This window comes from Lissotriton helveticus, chromosome 5_2, assembly GCF_964261635.1.
Source record: "Lissotriton helveticus chromosome 5_2, aLisHel1.1, whole genome shotgun sequence".
NCBI lineage: Eukaryota > Metazoa > Chordata > Amphibia > Caudata > Salamandridae > Lissotriton > Lissotriton helveticus.
Window position 1 is genome coordinate 3,634,463 of NC_136066.1, and position 16,444 is coordinate 3,650,906.

The 16,444-nt window shown below is 51.7% G+C and overlaps 1 protein-coding gene across 4 annotated transcripts in view; it reads right to left on the bottom strand.

The window, feature by feature from the left end:
• The window catches only part of SPTAN1 (spectrin alpha, non-erythrocytic 1), a 342,467-nt gene that overhangs the window by 23,628 nt on the left and 302,395 nt on the right, over window positions 1-16,444 (bottom strand). For 2 of the 4 annotated variants that reach the window (XM_078646602.1, XM_078646603.1), the window contains 2 exons: window positions 16,330-16,392; window positions 14,204-14,258 (listed from right to left, as the gene is read on the bottom strand). In XM_078646602.1, coding sequence (XP_078502728.1) covers window positions 14,204-14,258; window positions 16,330-16,392 — 118 coding nt within the window. The remainder of the gene's footprint in view (window positions 1-14,203; window positions 14,259-16,329; window positions 16,393-16,444) is intronic. The other 2 variants (XM_078646605.1, XM_078646604.1) reach the window with 1 other exon arrangement.

Genomic DNA, 16,444 nt, shown 5'->3' on the forward strand with positions numbered 1-16,444 from the left:
GGCTAGCCGGATCGACTTACATAGCGCTGACAATCCAGGGTCCTTAAAAAAGCATCATCTTATTGCTAGTACCTGACATTAGAGGGAGTGGACAGACCATTGTTGCGCTCGCCTTTAGTCTTGTGTTGGAAGCGTGGAGGTCTCACATAGGCCAGGACATGCAGGAGCTCGGTGTCAGTTACCCCTGTCTAGGGAGTGCCTCTCGAAGTCCCAGACAACCTCGAATAGTCAGTGTGATGGCGGTCTCTGCTAGCCTCCCTACTCCCCATAGCCATACCATTCCGTCTCAGCTACGCACATCGCACTGTACTATGGACAGGAACACATCTCTGCAGTTTCTGAAGCCCTTGGTCAGCTTCAGTGCTGGGGCAGCGGCAGAATACACTCTGGGAGGAGCACAGTTGCAGCATTCGTCAGGTACTTCCTAGCTGCATCTCGAATAGTCCACCTGGTATTTGAAATCCAGTAAGAGAATGAACCTCATGCCTCGGCTTCCATCTGTACAGAGATGTCGATGCGTGCAGAACGCAAATAATACGAACTACAATAACCATAGGCGTCCGGGAGGGCACATGTGACTCTACAGCTCTATGTGCAGACAACAGATGCTTATAGGGTAACCTAATCCGTTCGAGGCATGTGTGCTGTAGATACACATGCTTTGCATAGATTGTATAGCAGTATTCTCCCAAAGTGGTGGCTAACCAGTGGGTGCCGCAGTTGTCTGAAAGTGTTCTCAGCACCGTTTGGCCTACATTGGCTTATTGGCGTGCTAACACATCCACACAATAACGTTTGGTAAATGTGTGTGGTGTAGACCATGTAGCTGCTTTACAAATGTCACCTATAGGAATTTTACCTACAAAGGCTATGGATGCTCCTATTTTACAAGTAGAACGAGCTTAGGAGGTATAGATAAAGTTCTTTTTACTTTAATATAGCTGTTTGGATACATTGAACGACCCATCTAGAAATACCAGATTTAGAGATAGGTTTTCCTTTGTAACTGTAAGCAAAGGCAACAAAAAGTTGTTTTGTAAAAATCTTTTGTTCCGTCAATATAATTAGGGCTCCCGGTTTGATGGTATTTATATTTGTTATTTCCGTCTGTATTTATCCATATTTATTTTTTGCTAATTTTACCTGCATTTATCCATATTATTTTAGGTTTTGTGAAAAAATGAAGCGGAAATGTGTATATTTCTGCATTTATTTAACCAGTCAATGTGCACTCGTGCCTGAACACTTGACAGGTTTCAATGACGTATATACACAGTCAGATGGCAAAATATGCACTTGTAAGAAAATATGTACATTTTAGTATCAACGCTGCGCAAATCTACAGCTGTTTAAAGCTCTTAACTAAATCCTTATATTTGTTGAATCCCCTCACTTGTCAATCTGCACAGCTACTGTCATGGCAGTGATGATTGACAGCATTTAGAATCACTCAAAAACAACCCAATTTCCGTTTTTATCCACATTTAGAAATAAATACAGACAGGAAAATAAATTGTTTTCGTACTGTATTTATCTGTAAAAATCAGTAAATACGGAAAACAGGGAGCCTTACATATAATACATTAGATGTCAAAAGAGCATTACTGTATGCAGAGCTCTTTCTGGTATAGAATCAGGTTGAGGGAAGAAAACCCGTAACTCAACCAATTGGTTGATACGAAACGCAGAGGCTACTTTTGGAAGGAACTTTGGGTTAGTTCGAAGAACAACTCTGTCTCTATGGATTCGGAAGAATGGTTCTTCCAAGGTTAGTGCCTGAAGCTCACAGACTCGTCTTAGTGAAGTGATAGTAATAAAGAAAGCAGCCTTCCAAGAAAGGAATTGCAGTGGGCAATTGTGCAATAGTTCTAAAGGTGGACTCGGAAGTCTTGTTAGAGCAACATTAAGGTTCCATGCAGGTGCCGGTGAAACGTTTGGTGGTATCACTCTTAAGGCCTACCATAAAGGCTTTAATTACTGGTACGCTGAATAGGGATGAGTGTAGTCTGTTTTGAAGATATGCAGCCACCACTGCACAGTGTAGGTGTATGGATGTGTAGGCAAGGTCTGGACGTTGTAGATGCAATAGGTAAATGACTTGTTGTTTAGAACCATCTAATGGATCGATGGTTTGATTACTACAATATATAACAAACCGTTGCCATTTTGCTGCAAAGCACGCCCTAGTAGGAGGCGTTCTTGCTTCTTTAAGAAGGGGAGAGGGGTTGGCCTAACGGCTAAGGCGCTCGACCTCGGACCTGGGGATCTGGGTTCGAGTCTCGGTAACGACGCCAATAACCCCCTGTGATTCTGGGCAAATCACTTAATCTCCCCGTGCCTAAAAAATGAAAGTGTGTCCTCATGTAACGTAACTGGTGCTATGTAAAGCGCTCTGATAACTGATTCGGTTCGGTTCTAGTTCGCGCTATATAAAAAAAACTCCCCCCCAAAAAAAAACTCCAAGAATTGTCATGCAATCTGGTTTTAGGTATCCAAACTCTGACTTCAGGAGCCAAATTGCTAGGTTGAGCTCCCCGGGGTTTGGATGTCTGATTTCTCCATGGTTGGGAGTAAGAAGGTCTGAGGTGAGCTGAAGCTTCTGATGAGGAACTACTGAGAGTTCTGGAGTGCCGTCAACTATCATTGACAAGCTCATGTGGGAGTCACTAGAATAAGGGTGGGAGATGTTTGTCTGAGCTTCTGAACCAGAAATGCAAGAAGAGGGAGAGGCGGAAAAGCGTAAGCAAATATTCCCGACCAATCGATCCATAGGGCATTGCCTTTGGCTAGAGGGTATGGGAACCGGGAGGTGTAGTTGGGGCATTTGGAGTTCTCTGCTGTTGCGAAGAGATCTATCTGTGGAAACCCCACCTTGCGGAAGAATGGGAGGAGAACTTGGGTCTTGTCTCCCACTCATGGACTTGTTATCGCATCCTGCTGAGGAGGTCGGCAAATTGGTTGTTCGTCCCTGGAAGGTGTTCCGCTAGCAGTTGTATTTTGTGATGCAACGCCCAACGCCAAATGAGACCAACCCCGGTGGTGGGTCTGCGAACCAATAATCACACCAGAAAGTCCTGGAGGACGGAACGGCCAAAGAAGCCATCCCTCCGGACTTGGCTGTCCAGGCAGTAGTGTCTTGCAAACGTGTGTAGCGATGCCCACGTAGCTGCCTGACAGATGTCTTGTAAGGGCACTCCCCGGCCCAGGGCAGTTGTAGTCGCCGTGGCTCGGGTGGAGTGAGCCCGCAATCCAACAGGGGGCTCCTTTCTAGCCAAGGATTAGCATGCCTGGATACACAAGATGATCCACCGGGAGATGGTCCTCTTGTGCACCGCTTTCCCCTTCTTAGCGCCCACGTAACCAACAAAGAGTTGGTCATCCACCCGGAACTGGCGTGTGCGATCCAAGTAGAATGAGAGCGCGCGTTTTGGGTCGAGACGGTGGAGCCGCTCTTCCTGTTTCGAGGGGTGCGGAGGCGGAAAGAAGGTAGGCAAGGTGATGGACTGCCCAATGTGGAAGGCGGTGACTACCTTGGGCAGGAAAGAAGGCTTAGTACGCAACACCACTTTGTCCGGATGGACAGAAAGGAAAGGTGGAGTACAAGAAAGGGCCTGGAGCTCACTCACTCTCCTGGCAGAGGTGATGGCAACCAGGAAAGCAGTCTTCAAAGAAAGAAGGCGAAGAGGACAGTTGTGAAGTGGCTCAAAGGGAGCGCACATCAGAAACGTAAGAACCAGGTTCAAGTCCCACTGAGGCATCACAAAGGGAACAGGAGGGAATGTGTGAGTGATGCCCTTTAGAAATCTATTAACAATAGCGGACTTGAACAAAGAAGGTTGATCAGGCAGCCTCAGAAAGGCTGAAAGGGCAGAAAGGTAGCCCTTGATAGTGCCCTGAGCAGAGCCCTGCTGGGCAAGAGAAAGAAGGAAGAGAAGAACCTCAGAAAGAGGGGCAGCAAGAGGATCCACAGCCTTTGCTGTGCACCATGCCACAAATCTGTTCCACCTGCAGGCGTATACCGACTTTGTGGAGGGATGCCTGGCTGCCAGAATGACGTTACAGACTTCAGGAGGCAAGTCGAATGGCCTCAACTGTCGCCGCTCAATCTCCAAGCATGGAAGTGGAGACTGGACAGGTTCGGGTGGAGGACCGTCCCCTGCTGCTGCGACAGAAGGTCCTCCTGAAGAGGCAGACGAACCGGGGGATCGACTGACATACTGAGTAGCTCTGGATACCAGTACCTTCGAGCCCAGTCCGGAGCCACAAGGATGACTTGGGCCCGGTCGCGCTTGATCTTCTTCAGCACTCTGGGCAGAAGTGGTATAGGCGGAAAGGCGTACAGTAGACCGCAACTCCACTCGCGACGAAAAGCGTCTCCGAGCGAGTGCCGCCTTCTAAATTCCAACGCGCAGAACTGATGACATTGCGCGTTCTCTTCGGTGGCGAATAGATCTAACCAAGGCTCTCCCCATTGCTGAAAGAGGCCTTGCGCCACGTCCGAGTTCAGACGCCATTTGTGATCCATCATGCACCGACGGCTGAGCTGGTCCGCCCTGGCGTTCAGAGAACCTGCCAGGTGTTGAGCCACCAGGGTCACGCCCTGGCGCTCCAGCCATTGCCAGAGGCGCAGAGCCTCCTGACAAAGGGTCCACGACCCCACCCCGCCCTGTTTGTTGCAGTACCACATGGCGGTGGTGTGGTCCGTGAACACCTGCACTACACTCCCCCGGACAGAGGGGAGGAATGCTTTCAGTGCTAGACGAATCGCCCGTAACTCCAACAGGTTGATGTGGAGCCGGGCCTCCGCCGGAGACCAAAGGCCTCTGATCTCCGCCTCACCCATGTGGCCTCCCCAGCCCTGGAGGGACGCATCCGTCACAACTACGTTCTCCGGTTGGGGAAGGGAGAGAGATCTGCCGCTGACCCAATCGCGGTCCGTGAGCCACCACTGCAGCTGTCTCGCAGTGCCCTCCGAGATCAGGACGTGGTCGGATAGGTTGCCCTGATGCTGGGCCCACTGAAACTTCAGGTCCCACTGCAGAGCCCACATCCGCCACCTGGCGTGATGCACCAGCAGGATGCAGGAGGCCGTCAGCCCCAAGAAGCCGCAGCGTCAACCTGACCGAGACCCGGGATAACGGCTGAAAGATGGGAATCAGAGCCTGAATATCCCGGACCCGCTGTTCGGGTGGATAAACCCGAAACCACGCCGAGTCGAGAACCGCTCCGATGAAAAGGAGCTTCTGAGAGGGGCACAGGTGTTACTTCGGCACATTGATGGAGAACCCCAGCCGGTGCAGGAGGTCTGCCGTAGTCTGGAGGTGGCTGACTACTGTCTGGGGCGAGCCCGCCTTCAACAACCAGTCGTCGGGGTAGGGGGAAGACTGAAACCCCTAACCTGCGCAGGTGAGCTGCGACCACCGCCATCACCTTTGTGAACACCCGTGGGGCGCTGGTAAGGTCGAAGGGGAGCACGGTAAACTGAAAGTGCTCGTGGCCAACCGTGAACCGCAGGTAGCGCCGGTGGGCCGGCAGGACGGGGATGTGGAAATAAGCGTCCTGCAAGTCCAACGCTACTGATAGAGCAAGATTTCGCATCGCGACTTGCTCGATTCATGAACCTCAACTTGTCATAACCTCATAACAAACGTACGTTATTATTAATATCTTTATTTTGGATACACGTGAAAGGTAGCGAAGCTTGCTTATGTGTTCTACTAATACGATTAATCCATGTCCCTAAAAATGGCCGCTGCTTGTCTTTTCGCTTTTGCGCATGCGTTAGTCACACTCACGTGACTCTACGTAGAGGTAGTTCTGGAGGGAAAGGGGGGCGCATGCGTAATACGCAGCTTTCGTGATAACGTGGTGATGCCCGTGCAGTTGCTCTCGTGTCCATGTATATGTTACTAATGTCTAATTGCATAGTATATTTTTCTGATGATGAATCTGAAGTACAAAGTCATGACATGTAATACAAGCATTTATTTCTATGTTTTAATTTGTTTTCGCTTACTTTTCATGTATCACGGGAAATGGGGGTCCAAATGGCTCATGAGCCATTTTGAAGGTCCTTTCTGCGCATGCTCCAGATGCAAGGCCAGAGACAAACTTGGACCGTGGAACTCAGCCAGCTGGCAGCCACAGTCGAGATGCTCCTGAGAGAATTACCTCTGACCCAGGAGGATGAAGCCAATGTCCCTATGTTGTTACAAATGTATACATTTTCATTGTATTCCGTGCGACTTCTCGTGGGAACCCCAATCTTGCTAGGCGGCACCCTAGGATGCTAAGTAGGGCTTGTAATAGTCTGTTCTGATTGGTGTGTTAACCAAATCCTACCTTAGGACCAATCGAAATTGGGGATTCTGACACTTTGCAACATTTGGGGGGTGGTACCCTGTCCCAAAACAGTATATCTAGCCTAGGTTCACCTAGGGAAATTGTCCGACTTGTCTGAATAGCTGACCTGTCACTGACCCAACGCACTCAATAGGTGACTTGATACAGAGGAGCTGCGGAGCTCTCTGTCCGAAATTTGACCATAGACTCTGAAGGTTTTACTGAACCTTAAGTGCTGGCGAAGCACTTTGCTGGGGAATTCGCTGACCCAATCGGGGTCCTGATCGATAGCTGCAGAGAGGGTGGAGCGCAGGCGTTGCTTCCGAACTGCGGGTGCCGGTCCTGTCCTGAGGGTCCTGTCCGAGTGGTCCTGTCCTGATCCTAATCTGAGGGTTTCCTGTCCTGTCCTGGGGGTCCATTTCTGCACCTGCTGTCCATTGAGGGGTATCCTTCCTTGAGGGTTTCCTGTCCTTAACTGACCCGTGGCCAGGGTTTGGTTTTTCACACCAGTCTAGGTAAATATCGCTCTAAATCTCTTGAAACTGCACCTTTCTATTTTTCTGTCTTTGCTTCAATAAAGACATACCTTTGCACGTGAATTAATTTTCCATGCTTTCTCCTGCAACCATTGCATTTCATAAAGTCGTATGCATTTATTTTCATAGCGTGTTCCTATGTTACCCTACCTTTTAGAAATCATTTTCCGTATTGCAGTTTGCAACTTCCTGATATGGTCTTGGTTTTTCTCTCGTAAACTGGCTAAAAGTAACTCAGATTTATAGCGTGTTCACTTTGCCCCCCTTATCTTAGTTTCCCTCTCCCTTAGCGGGTTCCCTGTTGCACAAGCACTCCTTTTGATAAAACTGTATGACTACCTTTTATTTCAAAACTTCCCGTTGTCCGTGGTCATTTTATGAAAAGTAAAGTTATATGATTTTTTGCTGCCTTTCCTTTTACAGCTAGCTCCCTGATCCATTGTGGTCATAGGTACCCGTAACAGTGGATGGTAAGTCGGGTACACTAGAAATAATCGAAAGGAATCCCACAATTATTGGTAGTAGATTGTGACGTCATCCGATCAATGTATCTGGTGATTTGAAGTATATGGGCCCGAAGCCGGAAGTGGCGAAATTGTTGGTCGGGTGACCCGCGATCTCTAGCACTACCATCCAGTCTCCTGGGTCCAGGGCAGCTAGGACATGAGCCAGTGTCAGCATCTTGAACTTCTCCTTCCGGAGGAAGCCGTTGACGTTCCGTAGATCCAAGATAGGGCGTAGGCCCCCTTTGCCCTTCTTGGGTACCAGAAAGTAGTGGGAGTAGCAACCACACCCTACTTCTGGCCCAGGAACGCACTCGATGGCCCCCTTGGCCAAGAGGGCCGTAACTTCCTCCTGCAGAAGTCGCAAGTGATCCCCCGATACACAGTGGTTCTGCGGTGGCATGGCTGGAGGAGTCACCTCGAAGGGGAGGGAGTAGCCCCTTCGGACGATCTGCAGCACCCACCTGTCCGAAGTGACGGTGCGCCAGTGGAGGTGGTGATGGCGAACCCTGCCCCCCACTGGCGTCACATGGGCCTGAAAGCACGTACTAGGAGGGTTTTGAGGCGGATTGTAGGAAGGTAGATCCCTGACTATGGTTACCCCCAACTTTTTGCCTGGTGTTTTGCTGGTTTTCTGACTTAGTTGACCTGGGGCCCTGCTATTCAGGACCCCAGGCCCACTGCTCTCTCTGCTAAAATGGATTCCATGTACCCTAGGTACATATCTGATTGGCACTGGGCCCTCTCTGAGTCCCTGTACCCAGGGCTGAGGTGCACCCAGAAGTCTCCCAGGGGCTGCAGCATGTATTATGCCACCCCTGGGCTGACTAACTAAACAGACACAACTGGCTGCTTGACAGCTGGGAGCAAGGTGGTGTAATCACCCTTTGCTTTAGATATAGTATACCTATATCTAAACCTAAATGGACACACAGATCTCCTATCAGTCACTCCTATGGTAGGCCTTAACAATCCTGAAGGCAGAGTGCTTGGAATCGTGTGAGATGGTGCTCTGGCATGAGCTGAGCCTGTCTGCGGCTTTCGGGATCTATCCCTTAGCCGTTTCCATGATAGTGTCAGACCATATACTCTTAAGTGCCTTATAATCCTCGCGGTTATGGTAACTTTGGTCTGACATTATCTAAACATGTCGTGTAAGGTGTCATACGCTTTGGAATACTACCCCCTCGCCAGTTCTGGCGACGGGGGTAGCATTCCATCCCTCTAGAGGGAGAAGACATGTTGGTAACCTGTAACCCCGGTTAAAGTCGAACATAGCCTCAGCTCCACAAAATGGATGCTGCCACCGAGACACAAGTCTGCCCTCCTGCTGCTGGGAGTCCTCCCAGCGCGGGAGGCAAGGACAAAGGGTTTCCTGCCAGGGGCGGTGCCAGCACCGTCCCAGACAGGATTTTGTGTATCCCAGGTAGGCAGGGCCATAGAGGAAGGTGACTGCAAGTGGCACCCCGGTGCTCACTATGCATAGGCCGGTCTGAACCAGTTCCAGGGGCACACCAGCCCCTGAGCTGGGGGAAGTCCGGCAGGGGAGAGGGGTGTAACCACCCCCCTCCTAGTCCCACCCATAGGGCAGGACTTAGTCGCGTGCCAGCCCCCTTTTGCAGGATAAAGGTAGGAGCAGGCCCCCTTCCAAACTAGATCATCTTTGAATCCTGAAACTACTTTCCACGAAAGGAACTCAAGACTCTTCTCAAGATTTCTCCCTTGTGACTAAGGAGTAGTCACCCTGCAGCAGCAGGCACCATCCAAGCATCGCGGTCTGCTGTAAGTCTCTCCTCCGGATCAAGACTGCCCAGCTCGACGAGAACCGGCTTCCCTGGCACCTCTGACCTCTACCTACATCATCAGCCCAGCTGAGATCCGTGGGTGTGAAGAGACCTCGAGGGACCGGCCATCTTCAAGACTGCACGACGCTTGCCCAGCACGACTACTGAGGGATCCTCACGTGGGTGCTTTGGGGTCCGAGAAGCCCCAACCCTGAGCAGCTCCAGCACCGAAGTCCAGCCCCCTTGCATCCACGAGATCTGCGTGGGGCCCTTCTGCTCTTTGCTGCTCACCGTGTTGTCCAGGTCACTTGCCCGTTGGCTAGTGGCCCTTCTGACGACGAACTACGACGACAACACCGCTGGTCTGGTTGCTCCAGACTGGCCCTTGCTCCCCTCCAACAGAGGAGCACCCCGGACCCTCCTGGTCCACTCCAGACGCCATTTTGAGTCCACCGCGTGGACTTGCATTTGCCAAGAGTTGTTGCCCCAATCCTGGGTCCAGCGACGTCGACAGCAGATACCTTCGTGGGACAGCTCGCCCCTCCATCCTGGTCGCCGACAACGCCTCCTGGTCCGAGAGACTGCAGAGCCCAGCGTCGCCCACTCACCTGGTCGAGGTGACTTCGTCCGGTGCCATCCTGGTGCCCACCTAATCACTGGCTAGTGATTCAGAACTTGGTCCCCTCTGCTTACAGGTCTCCATCTTCATCGATCCAGGCTTGGATCACCACGAACATCTTCACTGGTCGCCTGCCAGCAACTTCTTTCTTCAGGCTCCATAGACTGCAACGAGGATCTCCGACGTCTTTTCAGCCCTATGCAGCCGCAGCCCCTGGGCTAGGTAACCTGAGCATTTCGGTGCTCCAGCATAGTCTAACTATCTAAGTGTCAGGATCCTTTGTCGTTTCAGCTCTACTTAGTCGGGTTCGCCCGAGAACACTAACTTTGCTTTTACTAGCCTCCATAGACTTTTTCCCGCCTTACGCGTGAGAGTTCCCACTCTGCACACGACGTCCCTAGGCCTCCTGCTTACAATCTGAAGATTCAGTAGATTAGTCCTAGCGATCCTAAAGCCTATGAGAATAGTTACTTACCTGCTAGTAATTCGCATTCCACTTCTTGTGTATATGGTTTTTCGTGCCCCTCGGGCATTTGTGTAAATTGTGCGACTAAGTATTTCTTTAAGAGTTTTGTTGTGTGCTTAGCTCCCTGACTCATAAAGAGATCAGGGTAGACTTGTTATAAATAAATATCCTTTTATTTTCATAACAACTTGTGTGGTGTCCTTTCACTTGGTGTTCAAGGGGTAAATGTGATGGTAAAACAGCTGGCTTAACACGCCCTCTAGAGTCTTAGCCTTAGACTGCTCGTATCCATGCTACTAGGATAGCTGGTCTATCAGGTTGACTTACAACCAATCATCAATAAGGGTTGTTTGGACTGATACATAGTGATCACTAGAATAGTGAGCACTGCATATCAGGCCAACTTCTCACACGGATGCTGCGGGGGAAGGTGTGGACTGACCTCGCCGTTGACCCCTACCGCCTGGACGGCGGTTACCACGGCCGCCACCGCGTTGGGTATTGCCCTGCAGAGCGTGGCTAGCGGCACGTGTGGGCGCATCCCGGCCCTCCACAAGGGCTTGGCCGAGTTTGGCCCGTACCTCCAACAGACACTCTGGCAGCACTTCCGCGACCGTATCCCACAGAGAGTGGGTGTAACGGCCCAAGAGGCATGCGGTGTTGGAAGACCGCAGACCCAGACTGATGGATGAGAATATTTTCTTGCCATACTGCCCATACCTCTTGGATTCCCTGTCCTGCGGGGCGGACGGGAATGCGGTCTGGGAATTGGAGGCCTGGATGACCAGGCTCTCGGGGGTGGGGTGGGAGAACAGGAAACATGGGTCGCCCGGGGCTGGGCGGTGGCGTCTGGCCACGTTCCTATCTACGGGCGAACCCGTAGCGGGCTTGGACCAAGTGCCCAGAAGTACGTCGGTCAAGGCCTCATTAAAAGGCAGCAGAGGCTCGGCCGAGCTTGCCTGCGGTTTAAGGACCTCAGTGAGGAGATTAGTCCTCACGGCCGCGACAGGGAGCTCAAGGCCCAAGGCCTTGGCAGCCCTCATCAGCACCACACTAGAAGTTGCCCCCTCCTCCGAAGCCACAGTAGGAGGGGAGACAAAACCAGTATCTGGAGAGGTGTCCAGGCCACTGGCCTCCCCAAGGTCTCCTGTCCAGTCCTCTTGAGACTGACACTCTCTGGTCAGAGGGTCTTCAGACCCCTCCCAGTCCTCTTCATCACCCATCTCCTGAAATTCAGGGTTCTCAACTAATGGGGCCTGTTCATAAAAGTGAAATTCACCAAACGACGTCTGGAGCGGCGGCCATCGGGGCCGTCCCGACGTCTGAAGAGGAACGAAGGTGGAACCGGGGATGGCGCCGCCCGAGGACGGCGCCGGAGGCGACACCTGAGGGTCCGACGCCGGGGAGGTCGTAAGATCCACCGGTGACGAACCAGATCCCGAAGGAGGACCAGCGGCGTCGGACCCGAAGGCGCCGGCGGAACAACTGGACCCCTCGGCGCCGGGCCCGAAGGCGCCGGCGGCGTCGGGATAGTGGGAACCTGCAGCGCCGGGCCCGAAGGCGTCGGCGGCGAAGCACCCGATGGCGTCGGGGCCGGAGCCGCCGACCCGCTAGGGCCCCCAGACGGGTCCGCTGGGCCCAGAGGCGCCGCGGAGTCCGTCGGAGGAGAGAGTTTCCTCATGGCCATGAGGAAGCGCTCGATCTCCTCCTGCGACGCGTTCAGCCCAGGGACCGGAGGGTGTGGAGCTGCACGCGTCGCCCGCGACTCCGACGGAGCCGCGTGGGTGTGTCACCCGAACCCCCGGCCGCATCGCGCGGAGTCCGAGGAGCGATGACGCCGCTTGGACTTCTTGTGCCTCTTACCTGACGACGACTTCGACCCGGAGGAGTGCGGCCTACTCTCGGAGCTGTGGTGGCTCCGAGCCCGCGACCTGTCCCTCGACCTCCCATGGGATCGGGACCTCTGACGGCGCGGGACCGACTGCCGGAGTTCGAGGCGCCTGCGGGACCGCTCCCGCCTGGCTTTCGAAGAGAGGGCCCGGCAGTCGGAGCAGGCCTTGTCGCCGTGGTCGACGCCAAACAAGATAAACACACGCGGTGAGGATCCGTGACCGACATCAGGCGGTCGCAATCATCACAGTACTTGAAGCCGGGCATCCCTACAGCACCGTTCGGAGTCGAGAGACTTCGACAACAATCAAAAAGTGATCAAAAAAGTTAGTCAAAAAATGACTAGGGTTACTGCTTTTTCCAGATCTGCGCTTGCTGGCGCGGAAAAAAGAAGAACCGACGTCAGCACGCGGAGGCGGCGTCTAAGTACTCCGACGACGTCATCACGGCGCCGACGACGGACGCTGAGCCGCAGACGCCTACCGACGCGCAAGGGTACTGCTACGCAAAAGTTTCCGGATCCAGTCTGACGCCTGGGGATATTCTAAGGTAAGGAATCTAATACTAACGTGTCTCTTTCAGATGCATATTTTCTTCGAAGATATTGGGAGTCTCTTTTATGTTTTGTCGCTGCATTTCTTTCCATCGAGCCCGGCAGTCTTTTTCGAGCGAAATAAGCAATGGGCGTCGCAGTCTTCTTCCCTTTGCTTCAGACACAGGCAAAAGTAACAGACTTTGTGAAGGTTGGCATGCGGATATTTGGAGTGGCACCGAGGGCATAATTGGAAAGGAGTCCGTTCCATCGGCAAATTACTTTATGTTGGTCTCTCAAGTGGAAGTGAAAGAAACAAGCTAGGCCCAAAGGCCACAATGTTCTCGATCCAACTGTGAACGTTTTCTGATTTTGGCCATACATAGGATAGAAAGACGCGTTTGAAACAATACCGATGCAGGCACAGTAAGTTGCACACCAAAGGGATCCCAACGAACAGTTTTGAACCAGAGAACAGCAAACCACATCCAAACCAAATGCCAGAAAGAAAACAATCTAACAATGGAGTCGATGTCCCTGCGCACTATCACCCAAAGGAGGAGTCACCTTTCCTTGTGACTCGAAAAGAAGTCTCTAAAGAAAAACAACTTGCAAACATCCGGACCAAATACTAGAAGGCAGGGGTATGCAAAGCATGTGATCTACAGCACACATACCTCGAACTAAGGTAATGCCACACAAACCTCCTGGAACTGGGAGAGGTCAAATCTCAGGAGAAGAGATTATGGAAAAGGATCACTGTTTCAATGCACATCTCCAGGATGGAGCCTTCTTAGTACCTCAGACGAGAAGGAACTTTGGTCTGCTTTTAAATATTCTTTTAAAATTAGGTCTGCAGCCCTCAATGGCTAACATGGGTGTTGCAATAGACGTCCTCAGGACCCAAGTCCCCTACAAAGATTGCCAGACCGGTGCCGCTTGTACCTGCCTGTAATCTGTCTACTGTAGACACTCCTCCTTTTTACAAGATGCAGGTGAGCAGAGTCTAGGCGTACTGAGATAAAGTACACCAAATGAGTAGCACAAGCAGATGGAGCGAGCGGATGTCTCCTCTTTCCCTGCAAAGATTCAGTCTGTCACAGAGTCCTTGCCTTTCTGGTGTGCTTGTGAGTGACTGCCTAAGATGACTTGGGCATGGTTGCACAAGATGCCATTTCCCTGGAATCACATTCGGTATTGTCAGAGTCTAACACCAGCTTCAACAGCGAACAGAAACATACCCACCTCACGGAAGAAAAAGCAGACCAACACAATTTGGAAACTCATTTGATGAAGCGTGCGGTTATGGTTTGTCTCTGTTACTTTAAACAGTTGACGAGGAATAACATCACAATCAAATGCTGCGGAAGTCCTTCCTAATGGAGTGACATCCCCGATGGCTAGAGTACTTTTAGGTTACAACTCGTCAGGTTCCGCTGCACCATATCATGGTCGCTCTGATGTTTAACTGAGTTTCTTGCAGTCTTAAACTGACAAACGCACACGTCGGACATTTCTAAACAGCACTTACCTTTGTAGCTTCCAGCTGAGATTCCAATGTTCCGGATTCTTCCACCATGCAGGACCTGCACAGAGAGAGCATATGTAAGAACACGCACACAGCTTACCCACAATCAGAAAGTAGGGCTGGAAATTAACACCTTCCTGCAGCGAAGGTGTCCTCTAATCACATCAAAACCTAATTCCCAATTCAGGCTCTCGTGGACCTGAACTGCAAGAACCACGTTAATTTCTAGCCCCATCTGCATCGCTGCCAAGTGGCCTCAATCACACATTGCACCTTCTACCAGTCCTGGAGGTTTAGCCACATGCACTTTTCATGCTGGGATGTCTGAGCCATATCATATTAAAACTGAAGCCATATGTTCCAGAATGTAAAGTGCTATTTATTGGCTTGAAGTGTTGCACGACATGAGGCCACTTGACCCCTATGGGCGTTTGTAAGGCAGTGAGTTACGACCCAAGCAGGAGACACTCCCATGCAAATCTGCAGCTATCATGAGCCATGCTGCTCAAAACCCTGTAATCTGCAGAACTGCAGCTACCGTGGGAGATATGCAGAGCCTCTGTAGCCCCCGTAACGTAGAGAACTGCAGTTGTCACAAGTCAAGACCGGATCCTCAGCAACCTGCAGAACTGTACCCCTAGATCTGTGCCCTACCAGTTCATCTGGAGGGCCAAGAACACCCTTCCTTTAGAGGGCACATACTTCAGAACAAATGCCACGTGTCCCACTCTGCTGCAGCCTACCCTCCCTGCACCAGCAATCTCGAGGGGCCAGAGGCACCTCTTTCCCATTCCACACCTGCTACCTGTAGGACCTGGACATGAATGTCCCACCCACCAGAGTACAAGTCCTCAATCGTGTGTCCCACATTTTCCCGCCCCAGAGTTCATGCCTCAACACTCGGGACTCCAGACTTGCACCCTAGCAGGATCCCCCCATACCCAGTGCTAGTACCCCAAATCAGGACAACTTGCCCCGAAACGGAGCATTCCTCCATGTCGTCTTCACCTTGAAGCCTCCTGTTGAGAGAGCCTGGTCCTCCCCAACGAACCCTTTCCTTCACCCAGGTATACCTGCAAGAAGCATGCCCCTCTCTCCCCCATCATCCCCAAAACAAGAGCCTCTCAAACTCACAAATACCCTCATCCCATTAGCTTTCACCGACTCCTGAAACTCACAGCCACTGGCTTCCTATTGCCAAGAGAGTCATTTTTAAGACCTTGACTCTGGCTTTTAAGGCCCTCCATCATATTGGCCCTAAATATCTTCAGAAACGAATGGCCTTTTATGTTCCAAGGAGGTCTCTGAGATCCGCGCAACTACTTAAAGCCACGATTCCCCCAATTAAGCGTGCCCGTATAGGAGGCCGCTCCTTCCGTTATCTGGCTGCTCGCAGTTGGAATGAGCTTCCTTTTACGCTGCGTTCGTCGTCCAATCTGCTCGCCTTTCGTAAGGAGCTAAAGACGTGGCTTTTTGCTCAGTAATATCTGTACCTCCTGAGCAGGGCACTGTGTTATGTATTTTCTTTGATTTTCTCTTTGCCAAAGCGCCGGGACACTCCACGGAGTAGCCGCGCGCTATAAAAGAGCTATTTTAACATAACATAACATAACAGGATGCAGTCAGACTGCCTTCTCTCGCCTCCCACTAACCAGATCCACAGCAGCTGAACCCACCATGTACCCAGACTTTACCCACACAGGGTGCATTGCTAGGAGGCAGACGGGACGGTGGGGACTGTGCCTGACCCACCCTGCACAGACCCATGTGCACACACATTGTGATAGGGGTGCAATTGTGTTCATGCGGAGTCACTGGACATATGGGAGCGTCACACAGGTGGGGAAGCAAAGCAGGTCTGCCCCGACACCTCCACGTCTCTGCACGGCGCTGGGCTGCTCATGCCCAAACCGGGCTCAGGCAACCTAGTGGGAACGAGGCAGCAGGGTCGCTGGGCGGACCCTGCTGCCTTCGCCCCACTGGCTCTCAGAGGATGCCACCCAGCTAATACAGAGGGTAGAAGGCGGAGATGGGAGGCAAGCTCTCTGCTGGCAGTGAGGGTTAGTTAGGAGGCAGCAGACAGTGCAATGGAACAAAATCAGTGAGGGAAGAAAAGTAAGAGGAAAAACCTTCCAGAAAGATCATCCCCAACTTCATACTGATATACGCGAATGACACGACGATAGGCTATGCTATGCAGAGAAAGAAGACCAAAGGAGGAGATCAGACAGGTCAGTTGATGGG